General features: G+C 47.8%; 1 protein-coding gene across 1 annotated transcript in view; it reads right to left on the bottom strand.

Annotated features, from left to right (window-relative positions):
* FRMD4A (FERM domain containing 4A) overlaps positions 1-22,497 on the bottom strand; it is a 568,954-nt gene that overhangs the window by 68,780 nt on the left and 477,677 nt on the right. Inside the window, exons 9-12 of the mRNA XM_012660957.1 lie at positions 20,661-20,744; positions 17,402-17,467; positions 17,090-17,147; positions 13,299-13,385 (exon numbers count right to left, since the gene is read on the bottom strand). Of these exons, the coding sequence (XP_012516411.1) occupies positions 13,299-13,385; positions 17,090-17,147; positions 17,402-17,467; positions 20,661-20,744 (295 nt within the window). The remainder of the gene's footprint in view (positions 1-13,298; positions 13,386-17,089; positions 17,148-17,401; positions 17,468-20,660; positions 20,745-22,497) is intronic.

The raw sequence follows: 22,497 nt of genomic DNA, 5'->3' as shown, positions 1-22,497 counted from the left end.
AAAAAAAACTCATCACTTAACAGGAGCCAGCAGGCCAGGATAAAAGAGTCTTCAGTGTGCCCTTTCTGCAAAAGGAGTTCCCCACCCTTGTTGGACAGTTCTCCCACCAAGGTGGTCTTCTCACATGTGCTCTGGGGGCCTCTACAGATGACGACTCATCTCCCCCAACACATCAGCATCAGGGCAGCCCCACAGCAGGACCTCAGGGTGCTGTCCTCCTCCCCCGGAATGTGACCACGAGATGGTTCACAGACTCGGAGAGTGAGAAATCTGGCAGGGACCAGTTTTTTAATGGATTTGCAAACCTCAAACATAAACTCAATTATGTACTTAAAAATACACATGTGCGTGCCTAAAAATACACACATGCACGCAGAGGAAATTCACTCAGCTGTGACTTCTAATGCTCATTAAAGGTAGGTCTGGGGTTTGGTTTCCAGTCAAACGTGAGGACCTGGAGACACTGGTGTCTGGAGGCCCTTTGGCTCTTTGCTTTCTTGTTAAAAGGCCAGAACAGGAACACCCGTTACAAGGAGGCTGGGCACGTTCCAGGGGCAGAGGGACCCCATGGAGTATATTAGATGTCAGCACATGCCTTCCAGGATGATTATAGGGTTGGTGAAGAGACTTACAAAACCCCATGTAGCCATCAGAAACACCTGTTGGAAGTGCTAGAAAGCACTGGGTGGTGGGACAATCTACTATTTCCCTGGCCAGCGCTCTGTCAAGTGTCCCCAATCACTGACCCGACCCAGTTTGTTACGAATTATGCTTCCTGTGGGTAATTTCACCACTGTGTAACTAGAGCCACCAGAGAGTAAAATGGAAGTCCTGGTGGAAACTTTAAGATGAACGGTATCATGAAAGAGAGCTGTGAGCAGACCATCTGGTAGAAGAGGCAAAACGCTGGTTAGATGGGCTACCCTGGTTGGAAAGGTCCCCATGCTGATCAGGTAGGTCCACGTGTGCCTTTGCACCTACCCAAAAGAACAAAAGACACTCTATAAAAAAGACATCTGCACTCGAATGTTCATAGCAGCACAATTCACAATTGCAAAGGCGTGGAAACAACCCAAGTGCCCATCAATACATGAGAGGATTAATAAAATGTGGTATATGTATACCATGGAGTTCTACTCGGCCACAAAAAACCAGTGGTGATCTGGCACCTCTTGTATTCTCCTGGATAGAGCTGGAGCCCATTCTACTAAGTGAAGTATCACAAGACTGGAAAAACAAGCACCACATGTACTCACCATCAAATTGGTTTTAACTGATCTACACTTATGTGCACATATGGTAGTAACATTCATTGGGTTTCAGGCAGGTTGGAGTGGGGAGGAAGGGATGGGTATATTCACACCTAATGAGTGTGGTGTGCACTGTCTGACAAGCTTGAAGCTCTGACTCGGGTGGGGCAAAGGCAATATATGTAACCTAAACATTTGTACCCCCGTAATATGCTGAAATAAAAAAAAATTAAAAACAAAATAAAAAATACAGAATATTAATAAGAACAAAACAAACAAAAAAACCACATGCCTTTGTTTGCCTGCAACAGCCCCGGTTTGTCTGACACTATGGGACAATTATTAACAAGTATCCTTTTCACTCTCCAAAGTGTCCTGGTTTGGCTGTTAATGCTCTGTGGTCACCAAAGACAGAGAACTTCGATTCCGCTTATGTGCATGGTCAAATTCATAGAAACAGAAAGTAGGATCGTGGTTGCCGGCTGCTGGGAAGAGAGGAAATGGGGAATTATTGTTCAGTGGGTAGAGTTTCAGTTCTGCAAGATGGAAACAGTTCTGGAGATCGCTTGCATAACAGTGTGAATATACTTAACACGCCTCAACCGTACACCGTAAAATGGTTAAGATGGCAAATCTTACGTTATGTGAATTTTATCACAGTTTCTAAAAATATTCTGGTTAGATGACTCTGAAACCTCTCTCCCACAAACAGGGTGTAAAATGTTGAGGTGGCTGGAAATCGAAGGAGTGTTTTTAGAGGCAATGCCCTGGGGAGAGAGAGGTGCTGTGAAGCTCTCTGCTACCCAGAGGAGGAAGGTGGAAGACACCTGCTGTTCCCCTCAAATCTAGCAAGAGAAGATTCATTAGGGTCACCTAGTGAGCTTCACTGGTGTCCCCTGAAGTCAGATCAACTGAAGGAGCGTTTGAGCCCAGTTGGGAGAAGGGAGTGATTTAACTTTACATCAAGTTTGGAGCTTTTTTTTTTTTTTTTTGGAGACAGAGTCTCACTCTGTTGCCCAGAGTAGAGTGCCGTGACATTAGCCTAGCTCACAGCAACCTCAAACTCCTGGGTTCAAGCGATCCTCCTGCCTCAGCCTCCCGAGCAGCTGGGACTACAGGCATGCGCCACCATGCCCGGCTAATTTTTTCTATATAGATTTTTAGTTGTCCAAATAATTTCCCTCTATTTTTAGTAGAGACGGGTCCCACTCTTGCTCAGGCTGGTCTCGAACTCCTGACCTTGAGCGATCCACCCACCTCGGCCTCCCAGAGTACCAGGATTACAGGCGTGAGCCACCGTGCCCAGCCAAGTTTGGAGCTTTGATTGTCATAAAGGACTGGATTTCTAATCTCTTCCCAAAAGCTCATTTTGCTCTTTAAAGTGGCTGTGTGACTTTTACTGGGACACATTTAAAGAAACACTGGGAGATAAAAGAGATTTGCCTTTGAGTCCCCAGTAGTCAATATTCTTATAATAGCAAAATCTTTTGTTTTTAAGCCAGAAAAACCAAATCTGTTCCTAAGTTGCTACTGGTTCATGGTTCCTTTTGGAGCGAGTGAGGCTACTGAATGCTGTCATGCAGTGGTTTGGAATCCAACGACAGCATTTGGTTTTGATTTGCTGCTTCAAATTGCATCCAAGGTCAACGGGGCTTCCCGAGCAGTGGGAATGTGTGTCTGTTCAGTTATTTAGGAGCTAGTCAGTCCCAAGGGGGCTGCTTTGTTGTCTGGCTGGGTGTTTATTTGCATGTTAGAAATACCGAGTGTTGTGTTTGACCTCTGCTATCCACACGATCTACGTGGCTGTTTATGTGGCCTTTCTTGGTGCCGGTACATGCATTATTCTGGGGCAAGGTGGACAACACGTCCAGGAGACCACACATTGGTGTGGGAAGCGGATGAGTCCCGGGAGACTGCATCCCCCAAAAGACACATCAGCTGGGGGAGAAAAACCCTTTTTGGTCACTGAACTAGATCTAGCTTGAGCTTTGCCTCAACTGGAGAACAAAGACAGTCGGGGGTTACCTGCTTCAAAATTGGCATTTTCCCCGCCTACCACTTCCTTCTGGAAAAATGTTGCCCTTTCTTTCGTCCTTTTATTCATTCCTCCCCTCTTCTGCCTTTAAAGTAAGCTGGCCCTCTTGTTCCACCCTGCTGCCTCCTGTTTCCAGTTTTAAGATTCCCTCAGCATCAAGACTCCTGATCACGGGTATCAACCACCTTGTCGAGGAGGAAACCGAAGCCCCGGGAAGTGACTCATCTTGCAGAACTGGAGCCAGACGGAGTTGTCTTGACTGCTGGGCCAGATACCTTGCAAATAATGGCAGGATGCCTGGGGCGGGGCAGGGCAGGTGCGTAGCACCCAAGGACATGCCAGGCCTGGAGATTGACCCCAGAGGCAATTTGGGGGGGATCCTCAGAGCTTGACTGTACCCGCTGGAAGAGGTGCCTGTAAGCCTGTCACCTGGGAGAGATCTGGACCTGCCCCTCCCCGGGGCTAATTACATTTCTTTCCTCCTGTACCTCTGCAGAGAAATGACTCCCACGTGATAGCTTCTAAGAATCACCCACCTGGATGGGGCAATGCTTTTATTTTTTTCTGCTCACAGATCAACCTCCCTCAAAGGTGACAGCCTGACACCAGCACAAGCTTCAACAAGAACACAGCAGGATACGAGCTGGTGCCCTTGGAGGCTTGGCTGACTCAGACCAGGCAAGGACGGCCTTCGCGGGAACCTGTGGGAACCCAGGGACCCTGGATTCCCAGACCCGATGACCAAGAAAAAAATTAATCCTCTTAACAAAGAGACGTTGTTTGCTCTTCGAGGCGATCCTGCCCCTTGTGTTCAGGATAATAGAGACTGTAACGACATTTGCTATGTCAAGGCCAATGGTGCTTTTTATCTTGGGGATTGGCAAACTCTTTGAGAAGCAAACTTATTCAAGATGAAGAAAATCAGACTCCATCCTGTGTCCTGCAGTCCTCATTGCACAGATATAAAAATAAGCTGTTTATCATGACTTTTGAAACTATACAGGAGGTGAGCTAATAGCACCCAAATTCTTCTCTGGTCAAGAGAATCCTACTTAGGGCCTTGAAGTAGATGTAGAACTCACTGACTTCCAGAACACTTTTCCCTTTTAAAGGTGTAACTGCTCTAGGAAGGAGTTTAACTTTAACTCGGGCTAAAATGTCTCCACAACAAAAACAGCAAAGTAGAATCCCATAGAAAGTTCCTTGTTAACTGCCTGTATGCAGAGGAGCGGTTCTTAAACTTCACGGCATATATCCAAGTCACGCCAAGGGTTCGTGGAAACAGACCGTCGAGTCCCATCTTCTGAGTCTGTAACTCTGAGGTGGGGACCCCAAGTTGGTGTGTCTGACACGTGCCCAGGGAATTAGCCTGCTGCTGGTCCAAGGAACACACTTTGAGAACCAGGGCTGGGAGGATGCCGTGCTGTGTGGACCGGCAAGATTGAAGGACCTATGCCCTCTCCTGGGTCACTCTCAGCTACGGTGAGCCACCTCGCCCAGGGTCACGCCACCCTCCCTGGGGGTCACCTGGATCTAATGATTGGTTGATGTGAGTGGATCAGGTACAACCTCCGGCCTCAACAGTGATGGCAGCGGCTCGGAGGGTTGCTCCAGGGCTGTGTCCCAGGTCGAGGGACGCCTCATTGGGACTGCATCGCAGCTCAGCTCCTCCCTCGGCCTGGCCCTGCTTTCTTCCCCTGCCCCTTTGGTGTTAATCCCAGAGCACGCCCCAACACACTCCCGGCGTGCGAATCCATCTTGGACTGGTTCCCAGGGAGCCGGATGTCCCACGGTCAGGAGGAGACAGTCACTGAAACGGCCCCTGCTCAGAGACTCCTGACCACGCGCCACCCCTCCCACTCTGATTTACCATCTTCATGGAATTGAATGTCCTGACACTGGATGTTACAGATTTATCCAGTGTTATCATCTGACTGCCTTCTCCCCTAGACTGCAAGCCCAGCGAGGGCAGGGACCTCGTCTCTTGCGTTCACTCTCTGCGGTATCTGCAGAGCAGACAGCAGGGCCCTGCACCTGATGGACACTCGAACAACATTTATTGAAAAGCGAATGACCTTCCAGAAGGGAAGAGCTGCACGGCCTCACCAGCCACTCTAAGAGTTTTAGTGAAAAGAAGTCTAGGAAAACGGATGGTGTTTTCAAAAGTGTTGTCTGTAACTGGTGATGCCTTAAATTTGCTTAGTGCTTTATGTTGTTTTTGTAAAAAGCAGTTCATTCGGTATGTATAGCAACCCCATGTTGTTATAAACGGGTCACTTTCGAGGGTTGGGAGGAGAGAAACCAGCCATGGTTAGGTTGAGCGACTTGCTCAGCCAGGGGCCTGCGGGCAACACGGCCCACAAGGAAATGTTGGCCTCCCGGGTCTGGACCTCTGACCCTTCCTCTGTGTCATTCCTGGAGGCGAACCCAAGTCAGTTCTCAGTGAGACTCCCCATAAATCTGATTTTCCCCCAGGAATCCTCATAGGGGGCACACTTGGCTGGAGAGGATGTCACATTCAACACCCTCTGTGCTCCGTGCTCCCGCACTACGCTTTCGGGTGACTGCAATTCTCGTATGGGAGAAGAGGTTGGGCTTCCCCTTCCAAAGCGGGGGGATTCCGCCCTGATGTTGGCGGCTGGAGAAAGGATATGTCTAGGACTGACGCTTCGAGAATGGGATCTAAATTTGCATAGACTACCATTATGCTTTTTTCCTTTTTTTTCTCAGTTATTTTCAAATAGCAGATTCTCATACCTCCCTGTCCCCTACCCCTCAGCCCCCACTATCCCAAGCCCCCCGGCAGGCTGAGGAGCCACGGCCAGGGCCTGTCACCCACAGGCACTGACCCCTTCCTTCCAGGCCCACTCAGCAGTGCCCTGAGATCCGAATGTAAACGGAGGCGGCCCTTTGATCCTACACCATGAACGAGCCCGGGAAGGCTGCGAAGTGCTAAGAATGCTGAGTGCACTAAATGGAGTTTCCCCCCAAGTGTGTGTAGAGCGTGGTTTCCAAGGGGAATACCGACGCTGGAATGAGGGAGGCACCCACCCTGCACCCCGACCATGAGTCGAGCACACGCCCACAGAATCGGCTGAACGGTAAGTCAGCAGCGCACTCAACAGGGTGTGCACCACCCCGCACCATGTAGCAGAGCAACGCCCCTGGGAGTTGGCGCGCAGTTCATGGAGTATTTCCTGTAAATATTGTTTTCCCTTCCTGCCTCATCATCTCATTTAGTTCAAAAATCTTTACTCATCGGGGGATGGGAAAGTAATGCATCAATTCCCAGAGCCAACGCCCCTGCTCCTGAGACGCTCTCAGGAATCAGAGGAAGCCATGCTGGCTGCCTGGGGACAGGGGGCCGAGACCATTTACTCTGGCTCCTTCTCCTAATGCCTCAGAGGGGACCCCTCAGTGCTCCTAAGTGTGCTCTCAGTGTACATAAAAGCCCCACTAATTGCACATTGAATAAATAAGTAAATGCCGTCTGCTTAGTATGTAACAAGGCCTGGCGTTGCCACTCTCTCCCAGTGGGCGGATTTCATCAGACACGGGCTGTGAGTGGCTGCGTCTGTAAGTGAGGGTTTGCAGGGAAGGTTTTGTGTTGTCACGTGCTTGCCGCTATATGTGGACAGCCTCAGACGCCGCCCGCAGGAGGGATCTTTGTTCGAACTTAGAGCCCCATTTGGAAAGTGTTTCTGTTCAATGGCTTCTGATGACCGGAGAGCTGGTCTGTCCACAGGTTTGCAGAGTGAGAAATGCAGGGATCTGACAGAGAAGGGGGCTCAGCCTGGTGCTGGCGGTGAGTTGGGTCTTGAGTGCCCGGTCGCCTCACACCTCTGGTAGGGACGCTGCGGGAAAGAGGCAGCCTGTCCCAGAGATGAGAGCTCTCGCACTTTCTCAGGCTTTGATCTAAGGAATGCAAGGACCCCTCCCTTAAAGAGGAAGCATATGGGAGACAGATTTTATCTAGCCTTATTATCTCTGCTCCATGCCACCCGATTCTGCCCGCCAGGGTTAGTAAACAATGCCTCTTCAATATGCATCATTTAATTTTCATTCAAATGTTTTCAGGGAAGAAAGAGGAAAACCTCTTTCGTGCCCCAGCACAACTGCCCCAAACCTGCAGAATAGTGGATTCGAGGCATGGGGCTGGCTTTTTTTCTGATGGTCTAGGTCTCTTTACTGGACTGTAAATGCAAACTAAGGTGAAGCTCCATTTACCTTAAGAGCCCAAATGCCAATTAGACACCGTCTCATCGTTTCCTGCAGTCCACGGCCTCACTTAGGCAGAACTCATTTCCACACCCCCATGTACGCATGCGCTAAAATGGAATCTGGTAAGTAGCATAAAATGGGGTCAAACAATCGCTGCAAGATTTGTTTTTATGTCACTGTTACTTTTCCTCTACCTCCTTCACCATTGCTGAACCGAGGCAGTTAGACACGTAGACTCTGTCCGCCCTGGGACCCTGCGGCTACATTCACAACCATGCAGCAAGACGGCCAACCCCGGCCACAGGGAGGAAGGTTCAAGACCCCAAAGGGACGTCGCCATTGCCACATGGTGTTTGAGTAGCAACAAGAGCTCGGAAGTGGGCGGCAGGCAGAGTGAGAGGGAAAACACCACAGGTGAAGAACCGAAGTAGGATTTACTGCGGGCTGGGGAGAGGACAGTTCGTGTCTTGTAAAGAATTCTGCAACCCAGCCGGTGCTGTTTGGGGGTCTGCCTGCTATTTTCAAAAGAACTCACGGATACAAGCAAGGGCCAGTAGTCAGGGGAATATGCGTGTATTATAGATTTTGATGTTTTTTAGTCTCATTTGCTGCTTTTACTAGGGCATTTTGGGGGCTGTTCTGCACACGTTTTCCAAAATACCATCAAACTTGGCCTTCAGAAGTTCAACATTTCTGAATTCTTCTGAACACACGCAAAAGCCAAAACCCAGTCTGCAAGGTGTCCCCACGTGTCTAGCTGTCCCCGACGCGTGTTCCCTGAAGGCAAAGAGCTGTGTTGCTTTGATTTTCTGTGTTTTACAAAGCTCAGCAGCTTGCGTTTCGGGCGGTGCTTCAGGAAGGCAGGGAGCCTGTCGTTTAGAAGGTCCAGGTAGCTGATGGTGGGGCCAACTGTTTTCTCTTTTCCTCTCCACCTGTGAGGTCCCTGGCATTCTACTCCATCTTGCCAGAGCCACTAAACTCCAGGGTGAGGGTTAAGTGACTCAGGGTGAACTCTGAAACTAGAAGGGAAAATTGCATCCCAACTGGAGAACCAGAAACTCGCTACAGTGCTGCCCATTTTTGGGACAGCCACCAGCCACCCCTCCTCAGTGGCTTTTTATAATTATTATTATTTTTGGTGGCCCGCATGGAAACACTTGAGTGGATTCTCAAGGCGGCTGAATGACTCCAGTTGTGCTAATGGGGCGTGACGCTATCGGAGCTGTGCATGCCAGCAGAAGCCTCTAGATCTTTCAAAGGAAAGGGAGCAGGCCCAACCCTGCCACTGCCTCTACTTGAATGTTGGCTCTTCTTGCAGTGCCATGTGACGGAGCCGCCGTAACTGGGTCAGAGTGTCAGGGAGGGCCTCTGCCTGCCGCTGGGTGGGAGCAGCTGCCTGGGCTGGAGATGCAGCTGTTGCTGCAGAAGCCTCCAGGTGCACAGAACTGGGACTGGGCTCCGCTGCCTTTCCTGAACGTCCCTGGAGGCGCGAGGTGGCGGAGATGTGCCAGGCGCCGGAGCCAGGAGGGTGTGGCACCCCCTGGAGGGCCACCCCTTCCACGCCGCTTGCCAGCGTTGAGTCCCGTGCTTGGGGCCTCCGCAGCCCTCCCTGTGCAGGGACACAGCTGGTCACACCTGCTGAGCCAGGCTGACCTTCCCAAGTCTGAGCTGTCAAAGGAAGCACAGATGGCTGCAAGTGGTGGTCCTGGTCTCCAACTGCACATCAGAATCAGCTGCGGGGCTTTCTGTATGCTCAGTGGCCAGAGATGGACGAGTGTTCCTGGAGGACAGTGTGGCAGCCAGACATGCCAGCAGTGTCATCTGAGTTTCTGATGTACAGCTGAGGTCGAGAACCACTGGCTCAGGCTGGCTGCGGTGCCCAGTACTTAGTAATCCCAGCACTTTGGGAGGCTGAGGAGGGAGGATCGCTTGAGGCCAGGAGTTCGAGACCAGCCTGGGCAACATTGCAAGACCCTGGCTCTACCAAAAATTTTACAAATTAGCCAGGTGTGGTAGCACACACCTGTAGTCCCAGCTACTCAGAGGCTGAGGTGGGAAGATCGCTGGAGCCCAGGAGTTTGAGGTTACAGTGAGCTATGACGGTGCCACTGCACTCTAGCCTGGGCAACAGAGCAAGACCCTGTCTCTGAAACAAACAAACAAATGCAATATATAAATATAAAGCAATCCTTAGATGTTAAGTTTTATGAGATAGGAAAATTAGATTCAAGACCAGCCTGGGCAACATAGCGAGAGAACTCATCTCTGCAAAAAGTATTAAAAAATTAGCCAGGCGAGGTTACAGGGAGCTATGATCACACCACTACACTCTAGCCTGAGCAACAGAATGAGAGTTTGTCTATTAAAAAAAAAAGAAAGAAAGAAAAGGAACCACTGGCCCAGAGGGACTGCAGACAGACATTTGGCACTTTGGATGAGAACTTGCATTGATACTGTTCATTCTCATGTGCGTGCATCTCTTTAGATGCGGAGCTCTGGACCCAGGGTGTGTGTTTTCTGTATTCTCAGAGACACACATGTGCCTTGAACGTAACAAATATGGCCTTTTTATGATGGGGACGGTGTTGCTGATAAGAAAAGAAGAAACACCCTGTCACGGCCTTGCTGTGGCTGGGACTTCTGAGCCGTGGCTCCAGCTCAGAGCTGGCTTTGCCTTCGAGTCCACGTGTCGTCTCAGCAGAGGTGGGCGTCCTTGAAGCTAACGGAGCTGAGGCTTTGCCTTCCCTCGTGGGCCTTTCAAAGGCCTGTTCTTAATTTTATATCCAGATTGTACATTCATTTCCTGGGGGGGGGGGCGCTCCAAATCATGTAACTTTCAGGGCCCGTGCGACAGATCCTGCACCTCGCCATGGCTGTCGTGACGGGGGGGGGGGGGGGCACTGAACGCTGCGCTCACAGCCCCTGGGGTGCCGACTGCCTCTGCGCCTCCTCTCCCTGTCCGGGCGCTGGCTCAGCCATGCTCTGGAAATTTCTGCTGCTCCTGAGCTCCAACCGAAGGCCCAACCGCCTACTGGTCACAGTTCCTTGGAGGCCCCATGAAAACTCCAGATTTGCACGCCCCACACTGCACTCGCTGTCAGCCCCAGGTCTCCTCTCTTCTTAGCGTCCATACTCTGGTCCACCTGAAGCCTGGTGTCCCCCTGGACTGCCCTCCTCCTCTCGCTGCCGCCCTCTCCCCGACACGGTTGATGACTAACCCCACCTTCTCAACGTCTTCGGTCCCTTCTCCGCTCCTGTTACTGGCCTCCAGCCCTGCCAGGTGTGGCCTGCACTCCCGTAACGATGCCCCGGCTCCCCCCATCCACCCTCCACACAGCTGGCAGAGGACAGCTCTGCGACAGAGCAGACCTGACACGGACAGGCTGCTGCCGCCTACAGAGGATGAAGTCCTCTTGGCAGAGACCCCAAGGCCTCTGGGAACCAGCCCACTCTCCTCTCACCTGGAGTTCCAGTGCGGATGGCGCTGTGTCCCCCTATTCTGCTGTCACACCACGTGGTCCCCTTACTATGCTTTTCGTGCATATTGTTCCTCCATCTGCAACACTCTGCATCCCTGAAGATGCTCCCTGCCCTTTGCTTCCTCTGTGAGGACTTTTCCCTCCCTCCTTGAACCCACCACTGACCCTCATGGACGTCTCTGGTGGCACTTAGACCCGGGCTCGGTTGTCACACACATCTCTCTCCCTGACAGACGGGGCAGGCCTGGGGGACAGGATTTATGTCTCATTTATCCCAGTGCCCAGTGGTGTGCTTGGCACATAACAGGAAAACAATGGCCATTTTTGAATGAATGAATGAGTGAATGAATGAATGACGGCTCTGATAGCTCCATTGTCTTTCAATCAGTAACAGGCCTGGGAATTCCAACTTTCTCCTCAGAGGCCACGGCAACACAAATTATTTAAAATAACAACACAGTCTTGAGTTGGAGCCAATGTCCTGGAAAACCATATTGACCTTTTAATATTTTCAATTCACCGACCTGGGTAAGTTGCAAAGATCATTATAAATTCACTTATTCGATGACCGAGTATTTGTACTTTGGCTTCTTACTTTTCCTTATCTGGAAACCCCTTTTAGAGTCTCATACCAATAGTTAGAATTTCCTGAGCGCTTGCTAGGTTTTACACACATCAGGTGTTATCTCATTACCGCCTCAATCCTCATTAGAACCTCAATTAGAGAAATAAAGACAGTTCAAACGTACTAGTAATCAATTGAACCGAACAAGTACGAACACTTGTTAGCGTGTCTTTCAACAAGCTTAGAGGGAAAGGAGGTTTCAACCCTGGATTTTAATGAGCTCTGGTATAGATCTCAATTATCCACGTGGGCCTAGGTCTTCCAATGCCGTGGGCACGAGAGAGCTGGGATGTACCGCTGCCAGGATTTTGTGAAAGGCTCTAGGAATATTCCTGGCTTTTGCACACAGAAAAAAACAGGCAGACTGAAAAGAGAGTAGACGTAAAAAGATGGAGGGAGGGGAGAGAGAATTCTAGAAGAAAAGGCACAGTAAATTAAGGCCACGTGGAGAAAAGGCCCAGGGGAAACAGGGAGAAAGATACAGGCAGAAATAGGTATATAGACCCTACGACCTAGAAAAGTCAGAACACGGGGTCCGATTCAGTTCTTGTTGCATATAAATGGAAACTGAGAGGTTCGGAGATAGCCACACACAACACACCCCTCTGAATAGTCCCCAGTGAACAATTCCTCCATTCTTTGCTCAGCTTCTTCTCTTAAAGCATAACTGACTCACTGATCAACTGAGTGAAAATCCTCCCCAACATAAGGCTGTTTTTTCCTCTACCCACTTAATAAAGAAGCCGGCTAAGGACCGATGTTAAGTGCATAGACCATGATCAACTCAGATATGCAGGGTGGGTTTCAATCCCGTTTGTGGATACGGCGGCTTGGAAAGCAATCTGGAATGACATAATGGCCCCATATTGCTTTCTCTCTGCTAAACGCAATGTGGTTTTGACAGGCTTTTAATACGTATTTCAGGTTTGAAATTGCATCCCGTCTCCCTGTCTCTCTCTGCCAGAGAATGACAGCACTCGCCTCGAAGATATTTTCCCATTATAATTTTTCAATTTGTTCTGGTCTGAAAAATGTGTGTAAATGAAAACAGAAAATTCAAACTCTGTGGCCCCTTTACACAGTTCGTTCTGGGTGTACCAGTACTTTGCAGGTACTTCTCTGCTTCCCTTTCCTCTTTGGCAAATGACCTTGTTTTCTGATCACTTCCACTGTGCCAGAAAATATTTGCCGGATTTCCAGGAACTCTTCTTTTTATTTTTCACCTCTTTTTCACCATAATCTTTTATTTTATTTTATTTTATTTTTTTTTAGCTCTTCCACCTCCCCCTATCCCATCCCAAAAACCTTTGGGAGAACTGAGATCGGCCTCAGGATTCGAGAGAGATGCCGCTTTATATTCCCAAAGTTATACAGCCTCCCCCAGCCCCCAGGAAATTAAGGAACATGACAGCCCCTCAAAATTTCTTTTGCCCATCTTCTCTGGGGGGAGGGGGACTTAAGCCAGTCACCTTACTTTAAGTAATTACAACAGCTCAGGTTTCCTTCGAGACAGGGAGAAAAAATACTAACGCAGGGAACTCAGAACGGATCGCTGTGGATAATTTGTATACACTTAAATTAGCGGGGGATCGGTGAGCCCGTAGGCTGCATGGCGCTGGCAGTTTTACTCACTCCCACCCCTGTGTTCCTCTGAGAGCCATTAACCCCACGTGAGAGGACACCCTTACCTTCCTTGGCTTCACTTTGTCGTGGTAGTCATACTGGAAGATTCCTTTGTAGCTCAGCCCCAGCCACCACGGGATACCCTGCTTGTCCTAGGATGCCGAAAGGAGCTTGAGTAAGTACAGGGCGGGAGAAGGACAACACCAACCAAGAGGAGATTCCCAGCTCAGCCGAAGACAAGTGAAATCCAATTTCCCTGGAATGGATCGAGCCCACCTGTCTACCTTCTACCTCAACAGGTGTGTCCAGTAACTAAAGATGCTCAGTTAGGTGAACAGGGGGACATGGGAAGTGCCCGGGGCTGGGGACTGGGCTCTGTTCCTAACCAGGCACACAGCAGGGTCCCTTCCCCTTTATAAATAAGGAGCAAATGCCCTGTTCTTTTTTTTTTTTTTTTTCTTCTAAGACTTTAGGCTTTGCACGCTGGGCCCCTCACTCACCACCAAGGAAAATTTGAGAGCTGTTGCACATTCTTATAAAAGAACCGTCTGAGCAGAGAAACTGTCATTGGTTGTCAGAGCTAGAGAGGCAGTGGGGACGATGGAAAGTGACTCCTCTCATTTTAAGGACAAATCACAGCAAAGAGCTGGTCTGGCTTCACTCAGGACCCTCCCCAGCAAGCCGATGGCAGTGCAGGCTGGAAGGGGTCACCCCTGAGGTCCTGCTCACCCCAGAGCACAGCTGGGTGCCAGGCTGGACGAGGTGGCAAAATCAAAGGCCAAACATTCTCAGAACGGAGTTGGAAACACCAAGTCCCCGTTTATGCCTTTAACAGAGACCTCCCATCACCTGAGTGTGAGCTGCAACAATTCTACATTCAGATAGAATGATTCTGAATCCCTAATGCAAGCTGCCAAATGCTAGTGTTCTACGGTGTGCGCAACCAAGCAGCTTTTCCCTAGAGATGTCCTACTTGCCAAGTCTGAATAACCAAATATGCCCCTATCCTGGGTGTCTTGAAAACTCAAAATTGGCACAATGGTTTTGAAATATTTGTGGGGTGTGAGTTACTTCAAGATGAGGACAAAGATAAAAGGCGAAAGAGACACATTTTGAAAATTTTTTTAAAGCTTCAGGGTATATGATTTCGTTTAAAAATGTGAAAGGTAGGCCGGGTGCGGTGGCTCACGCCTGTAATCCTAGCACTCTGGGAGGCCGAGGCGGGTGGATTGTTTGAGGTCAGGAGTTCGAGACCAGCCTGAGCAAGAGCGAGACCCCGTCTCTACTAAAAATAGAAAGAAATTATCTGGACAACTAAAAAATATATATAGAAAAAATTAGCCGGGCATGGAGGCTCATGTCTGTAGTCCCAGCTACTCGGGAGGCTGAGGCAGTAGGATTGCTTGAGCCCAGGAGTCTGAGGTTGCTGTGAGCTAGGCTGAAGCCACGGCACTCTAGCCCGGGCAACAGAGTGAGACTCTGTCTCAAAAAAAAAAAAAAAGTGTGAAAGGTAGCGTAAAATCCTTGTCTTAAACCCCGGTCTCCAGGAAGTACCTGTGTGCGTGCAATGGTTTCAGAGACTAGAATCAGAGGAAACCCAATGCTGGTGCAACATCGGATGGACCAAATAAGTGCTGTCATTACACCAGGAGATCACAAGGCCACCAAATGGTGAGCCTGGTGCAGGTGGGTCAGGTCTGCTTGGACTCGTGCTCTTTTTCCAAATAAGTAGCAAGAGCAACTCCTTACGCTTTGAGATTCCCAGAGCCAAGCACCCATACTGATTTGGCACTTTGACAAACACAAGCCCTGCTTCTGGGTCTCCAACAAACTGAAATAAGAGCACATTTCTAAGGTTTTACTGGAAGGCAGAAAGTATATACATATATCTCAGAGACAGCTTTTTTGTTCAGTTCTAGGGCCGACAAAGAAACAGAGCACAGGTTTAAGTTGAAAGACCAGATGGAGTTTCCTCCATCTCAAATATCCTTCCAATAATCACAAGACTTTTATAGGGGTAGTCGGGGACGAAGGTTTCTTAATCCCTCTTTTAATCACAAGAGATGGAAGTGAGCTAAAATTTAGGACAAATAGCAAAGCAGAGAATACAGTCCAGGAATTCCTAAATTTCTGGTTCCCATCCTTGAATACAGACTTCCTGGCTACACATCACCACGGAGTATTTCCACAATGGCGAGAAAAGCTCACAGTTGAATTTCTATGAAATGCCTCTTATCAAAATGTCAGAAACTATTCTTGGAGACTTATGTTTCTTTTATGGTAACAGGATGGAGAGAGGGAAGCTCTCCCTAGCAGTACTTCAGGCCGCCAGCACGGCTGAATTTTCAGCCTCTTCTCATGAAGAACTGAATTTCCTTTGGGGGAGCTGACTGCCCCCTACTGCAGTGACCACGTCCTAGGCACAGCCTTGCACAGGGTAATCTCCTTAGAGGATCCACCTTTCTATTAATAATACGGGACAGGGAAGGCCCCAGGAGGCCAGGTCACACTGCTCATGACAGACTGTAGCTTAGGGTAAGGGCAAGGCTGGTTGTGATGGCTGTGGGAGCTTCTGGAATGATGGTGAAGAGGGATTCGGAGCTTCCATGGGGGTGAGAGGAACTCTGGCAGGACATCGGGAGGAATTTAAGCATTGCAGGCATTAAACAATCCTGAGCCAAGCCGTGGGATGAGACTGGGGCCCTCTCGCATGGCTCACTGCTCTGGGTATAGTTCTGACCTGTGTTCTCACCATGGAAATGCATACATCCAACCACTCCATTCAATTCTCAAGAACATTTATTCAGTAAATACTTACTGGATGGGCACCTACTATGTGCCAGGCACTACGCTGGGTTTTGGGAATATACAACAGAATACAACTACATAGTCTTTGCCATCACAAGCCTGCAGTTTAGCAGATGCTATAGGCAATTCAGTGCACGTCAATGGCATGCAAAGTGTCATGCGAGCTACCACGGCTGGTGCAAAATGAATGAAACATGGTGCATGTTCTAGTCTAAAGGAATTAAAAATAGAGTTGGGTGGAAACATGGGGAAAGGCATTGGTGGATGAGTAAGAAAGAGAATCTCAGGTTGGGTGGTGGAACTGTCTTGAGTTCAGAAGCGTTTTCTGCCCTTTTGTGGCTGGCCTCTGGGCAACGACTTAGTTATACTTCTCATGTCAGGGTAAATTAAGGAAGGAGAAGGAAGGGAACTTGTCCTTCTCAGGGGCTCATGGGGGGGCATCTTTATCTATTGTTTCAAAGAAGAGATCCCAGCCTGGAATATTATGAATAAAATGAAAGAGAATTTAGAACGGGGTCAAAGTCAGCACTGGGTTTGGCCATGACAATGTTCAAGAAGACAGATAATGTCTTCACAAATGGTTGCGTACTCAGTTTGTCAGCCTATAAATAATCCCCGTTCTCCTCCTGTAAAGCTGCCTTTGTGGTGTTTGACCACCATGAAAAACACTAGATTCTGCTGAAGGTTCTTGTTCTTTCTCTATAGTTCCTTGCATTTAGATGGAGTCTTCCTACCAATGTGCTCTGTGGTCTCATCTGCCAAGATCCTTCTGAGACCAAAAGAAAGTTGGGATTTATTATATCACTTCATGGAAGGGAGGGTGAGTTTTGGAGAGTAACTGTATCGAGTCTCACTACACTGGGGGTAAAATGAAGAGGCCCAGCTCCTCCCAGCATGCAATCTTCGTGCCAGGTCCTCCCCATCCCCCACTCCCACCAAAAAGAATCTTCAGTAAGATCAAAAAGAAAAAGAAGTGAGAAGTTTTTGTTTGTTTGTTTGTTTGTCTTTAGGGCAGTCTTGGCAACCTTTGCCAAATGAGCTCACTTACCTTCACTGCATAATAGTGAACCCCATAGGTAGGGAGGGACTCCACGATGCTCATGTAGCTGGGAAGACAATATGCACACAAACAGGGCGGTTATTCGGCAGAACTGGAGTCATATACACATTTTTGTGTCTGTGTGTGAGAAAGTTCTCAGAGTGATTATTTACTTGCAAATTAAAATGAAACATACACCACCCCCCCCACGCCCCGCCTGGGAGATGGGCTCCATTTCCAAGAGGGATGGGGCAATCCTGACATATGATGTGTTAACACGCACAAACACAGTCTCCGTGAGCGCTGGGAAGGGCCACTTACTTCACGATTGCTTGACCTCTTGTCTGGCCGTTCAGTTTCTTATAGTGCTCAATTACTCTGTCTTCACTAGAATGAGAAGAAAAGAATTCTGTTATGAGAGTCCCCAGGTCAACGGCCAAGATTCCTGCCAGTGAGACACTTCCGAGCCTGAGTAACTTCATGAGAAGCTCCGATCTTTCTGAGAACACAGAGAACGTGACCGCTCCTTCAGCCATGGCCACCTCATTCTGTTTTCACTTAGGGCACCTCTGTTAGCCAGGGAGAGTCCATTCTGACTGTTGGCCCAGGGCCCACCTTAGCAATTTGTACCCATTCATGACATCCTAAAGGAACAAATTTGAGCTTTTCCAACATTAAAGATCTTGGAAAAGAGACCAGATGTACATCGATCACAGTGAAAGAGATCAATAAATCACCACTTCTCCCACTTTCAGTTTTGATGTGGTGAATAAGGTTAAGAGTCTAAGCACAGTTTAACTGTGTCCTCCACTTAGAGTCTCTCAAGGCTGACATCACGGTGTTGGCAAGACTGTGTTCACACATGGAGACCCAACTGGAGAAGAACCCACGTCCAAGCTCACTCAGACTTTTAGGGAGTTGTAAGCCAGGGCAAGAAAGCCAAAGAGAAACCTCCAGCAATTGTCCCTCCACACAAATACCAACTTCAACAACTATCCCTCCATCCACACAAGCTAACCAAAAATCAGGAGAACCAAAAATCAGGTGAGCAATCATACACCTGGTTTTAACATTGTAGCAGGGAAAGAGGCACCACATGTTGTTTGCAAGAGGTGCACTTCATCTATAAAGAAACACGTAGACTGAAAATAAAGAGGTGGAAAAATGTTCTATGCAAATGGAAACCAAAAAGGAGCAGAAGTAGCTATACTTCTATCAGATAAAATAGACTTCAAGACAAAAACTGTAAAAATAAAAAAGATAAATAAGGTTATTATATAATGATAAAACGGTCAGTTCAGCAAGAGGATATAGCAAATCTAAATATATATGCACCCAACACGGGAGCACCCAGATATATATATAAAGCAAATATTATGAGAGCTAAGGAGAGAGATAGACCCTAATTCAATAATTGTTGAAGACCTTACACTCCACTTTCAGCATCGGACATCCAGACAGAAAATCAATAAAGAAACATTGGACTTAATCTGCATTATAGACCAAAGGGACCTAGCAGATATTTACAGAATGTTTTATCCAACAGCTGCAGAATATACATCCTTATCCTCAGCTCATGGATCATTCTCAAGGATAGACCATATATTAGGCCACAAAACAAGTCTAAAAAAATTGAAAAAATTGAGATCATACGAAGTATTTTGTCTGGCCACAATGGAACTCTAGAAAATCAATAACAAGAGGAACACTGGAAACTATACAAACACATGGAAATTAAACAATACGTTCCTGAATGACGAGTTGATCAATGAGGAGATTAAGAAGGAAATTTAAAAATTTCTTGAAACAAATGAAAATGAAAATGAAACATATCAAAACATATGGGATACAGTAAAAGCAGTAATAATAAAAAAGTTATAGCAATAAGTGCCTACATCAAAAAAGTAGAAAAGCTTCAAATAAACAACCTAACAAGGCATTTCAAAGAACGAGAAAAATAAGAGCAAACCAAACCCAAAATTAACAGAAGAAAAGACATAATAAAGATCAGAGAACAAATAAATGAAATTGAAACAAAAAATACAAAAAGATCAATGAAATGAAAAGTTGTTTTTTTGAAAAGATAAACAAAATTGACACACCTTTACCCAGACTAAGAAAAAAAGAGAGAAGACTCAAGTAAGTAAGATGAGAGATGAAAAAGAAGACATTATAACTGATACTTCAGAAATTCAAAGGATCTTTAGAGATCACTATGAGCAACTATACGCCAATAAATTGGAAAACCTAGAAGAAATGGATCAATTGCTAGACACACACAACCTTACCAAGATTGAACCGGGAAGAAATCCAAAACCTGAATAAATCAATAACAAATAAGGGCATGGAAATAATAATAAAAAGTCTCTCATCAAAGAAAAGCCCAAGACTAATGGCTTCACTGCTGAACTCTGTCAAGCATTCGAAGAAGAGCTAATACCAATCCTATTTAAACTATTCCAAAAAATCAAGGAGAAGGGGATACTCCCAAGCTCACTCTTCAAGGCCTGTATCACCCTGATACCAAAACCAGGCAAAGACACGACAAAAAAAGAAAACTATAGGCAAATAGCTCTGATAAATATAGATGCAAAAATCCTCAACAAAATACAGGCAGCCTTGGGCCTGGAGTCCAGCCCCCGGTGACTGTGGTCTCTCGGAGAGAAATGATTTACGAGCCAAATTCAATCCTGCTATGAACTGTGCATCAAGACACGCCCTATCCTGGCCAAAGGGATCTGTTCAAACCACCTGAATGGCTGTACAGTTAGTTTACTGCCTGGAAAAGCGTCCAGACAGGACGAAACGCTAGTGATCCGTGTATTTCAGAAAGTGTAGACAGAAGCGCTCACACAAGTCATGTGTTGTAGTTTATTAGGATTGACTTGTTCTTTGTGTTTTGTTTTGTTTTAATAAAAACGGTTACAGTGATTCTTGTTAAGGAGTCAGAAGGAACATTGGAGAAGTGGAATTGTTCTTATAAAAGGACAACAACCAGGGCCTAGGAGCCCAACAGGATGTCAACACACCACCCCAGGAATGCAAGCCCCGCTCGGTTGTGGCCCAGACCGTGCTCTGGGAACCTTTCAAACGCCCGAATCATTCAGAATCAGTAATTTAGGGCCCGACAGATGAACTAGGGCATAGTGTTACAAGGCAGCTCAATCAGGAGATACGAAACACTGCAGGAAAAGAAAAGAATCCCTCTCTTTTGCAAAGAAAAAAAAAAAAAAGCCTGTGGTTCTCCCGCATCTCAAAACCCCCCAGACCCTGTCGTCAAATGACAGCGGCTCCAAACGAAACCCGAGAAGCACATGAAAGGCCCTCGAAGAAGGCAAAACTTCCAAAGTGAAATTCTAGAAGGTTGTTTTTTTTTTTTTTTCACAAAAGCAACAGAAAAGGAGAGGTCTCACCCACACCATTGCAATAAATGCAGAAAGCAGTTTCATGAAGACACCAGGTGGTGACTTAATGCACCCGGGAGTCCCGGCGACACGCGGGAGCTGGCAGAGGGTGAACGCGGTTGTCTTGAGCCCGGTTCACCGGGGGAGGGGCTGGCTCTGGACCCCGGGGGTCTCACCAGTAGGCCAGGGAAGGGTGCTCCTTCAGGGCTTGGGTGGGAAGGGCTGGCAGCTTCTTCAAGTCACTCCTCACCACTTCATTACTGCAAGAGAGAAACGCCCAGAAACGCACTCACCCCGAGAAAATAACCGCACACCGTCCGATCCAACGTGGCCCGGAGACTCGTCCCAGAGACCCCACATCTGTTCCCTTTCAATGAAGAGTGGAGGGAGGGAGGGGTGTTTTCTTTTTATTTATTTACTGAATAGAGATGGAAAAGAAAGCACAACACCCAGAGTCCCGCAGCTGCTTCTTGCAGGGCAGAAAGCAGGGCAGGGCGCCCACGGAAGACCCCAGTGCCTTTCCAAATGCTGATCTCACACAGTGGCGCAGACTGAGTGCCCCTGGGCAGCCCTGAGCAGAAATCTGGGGAGAGGAAGGGTCCCCAGGGCGCCCCAGAGGGAGGACCCTAGAAGCAGCTCCCCAGGGCCCTGCTGTTAGGCTCACAGGGTGTAAGAATGGGCAACGTCACTGCTTTCTCCTGGAGAGCCACTCGCCTTGCTACTATACAATGGCAGTTTGCTTTCCTTAGCTTGACCACCTGCTGGAAACTGTCTTCTGAAACAGGGTAAATAAATACAGGTTGAGTCTCGCTCATCTGAAATGCTTGGGAGCAGAAGTATGTGAAATTTGGTATTTTTTCAGATTTTGGAATATTTGCATTATATACGTATGGTTGAGCATCCCAAATTCTGAAAATCTGAAAAAAATCTGAAAATCTGAAACTCAAGGTGCTCCAATGAGCGGCATTTCCTTCGAGTGGCATGTCGGCACTCAAAAAGTTTCAGATTTTGGAGCATTTTGAATTTCAGATTTTCAGATTATGGAGGCTCAAAACTACTTACAAAGTGTGAAATGTACTGTCTGCTACAGGTTGAGCATCCTATATCCAAAAATCCAAAATCTGATATTTTCATATTTTTTTCAGATTTTGGGATGCTCAACTGGTAAGTATATAATACAAATATTCCAAAATAAAAAAAATACAAAATCTGAAACAATTTTGCTCCCAAGCATTTGGGATGAGGGAGACTCAACCTGTACCATCTGGTCTTGGGATCAGAAATTCTTTTTCCTGCAGACTCCCACGTGCTCAGGTTTGAAAGATGCTTCATATCGCCCCGCCCAGTTTAACCAGCCTCCTTCAAACATCTGACCCCTCTCCAGACACTCAGCAAGTCCCGATCCCCTCTGGGCCAGGCCATCTGTGGTGCTGGCGCTTACTACCTCCAGAGCCACAAGAGGCATCCACTTTGGGATGGTTATGGTATCAAAAGAGCATCTCCCCGTACTGGTCCAGCAAAGAGCCGCAGCACCTCAGCTGGGTTTGCAAAGGCTCGTGTCACGGAGCCTTGCCTTCCATCACAGCTCTGACCTGGGCCATGCTAGCAGTTTCTGTGTTGCTTATACAAAGCAAGGCAAATATTGGCCACCAGGACACTGGGAAGTACCCTCCCAAAATACAGTGAGCTAGGATCTCAATAAATAAACGTGAAGGAAGGAAGGAACACTGCAGTCACAGTTGGGGCATTCCTGAGGTGTCTGGATGGCGGACACCCCAACACCCATGCTGCTAACCGGAGCATGTGTCCATGTGTCCTGGCGGGAAATACTGCCAGTGACAACGAGATGAGCATCTCCGCCACCGCAAACCCAGTGCCCACTGGGCAAAACCACACCAACACTTTAAGTTCATTTGTATGGTGACAAAGAAACACGTGGAGGTGCAGTGACATTGTAGCTGCTCCCAGAAAGGGCATTTTTCAAGTGCATAAAGAAGCAATGACGGCCGGGCG

The sequence above is a fragment of the Propithecus coquereli genome, unplaced genomic scaffold (genome assembly GCF_000956105.1).
Source record: "Propithecus coquereli isolate 6110/MARCELLA unplaced genomic scaffold, Pcoq_1.0 Scaffold69, whole genome shotgun sequence".
In the NCBI taxonomy this organism is placed as follows: domain Eukaryota; kingdom Metazoa; phylum Chordata; class Mammalia; order Primates; family Indriidae; genus Propithecus; species Propithecus coquereli.
The sequence above is the reverse complement of the archived record's forward strand: the minus strand, read 5'-3'. Positions and strand labels throughout refer to the sequence as shown.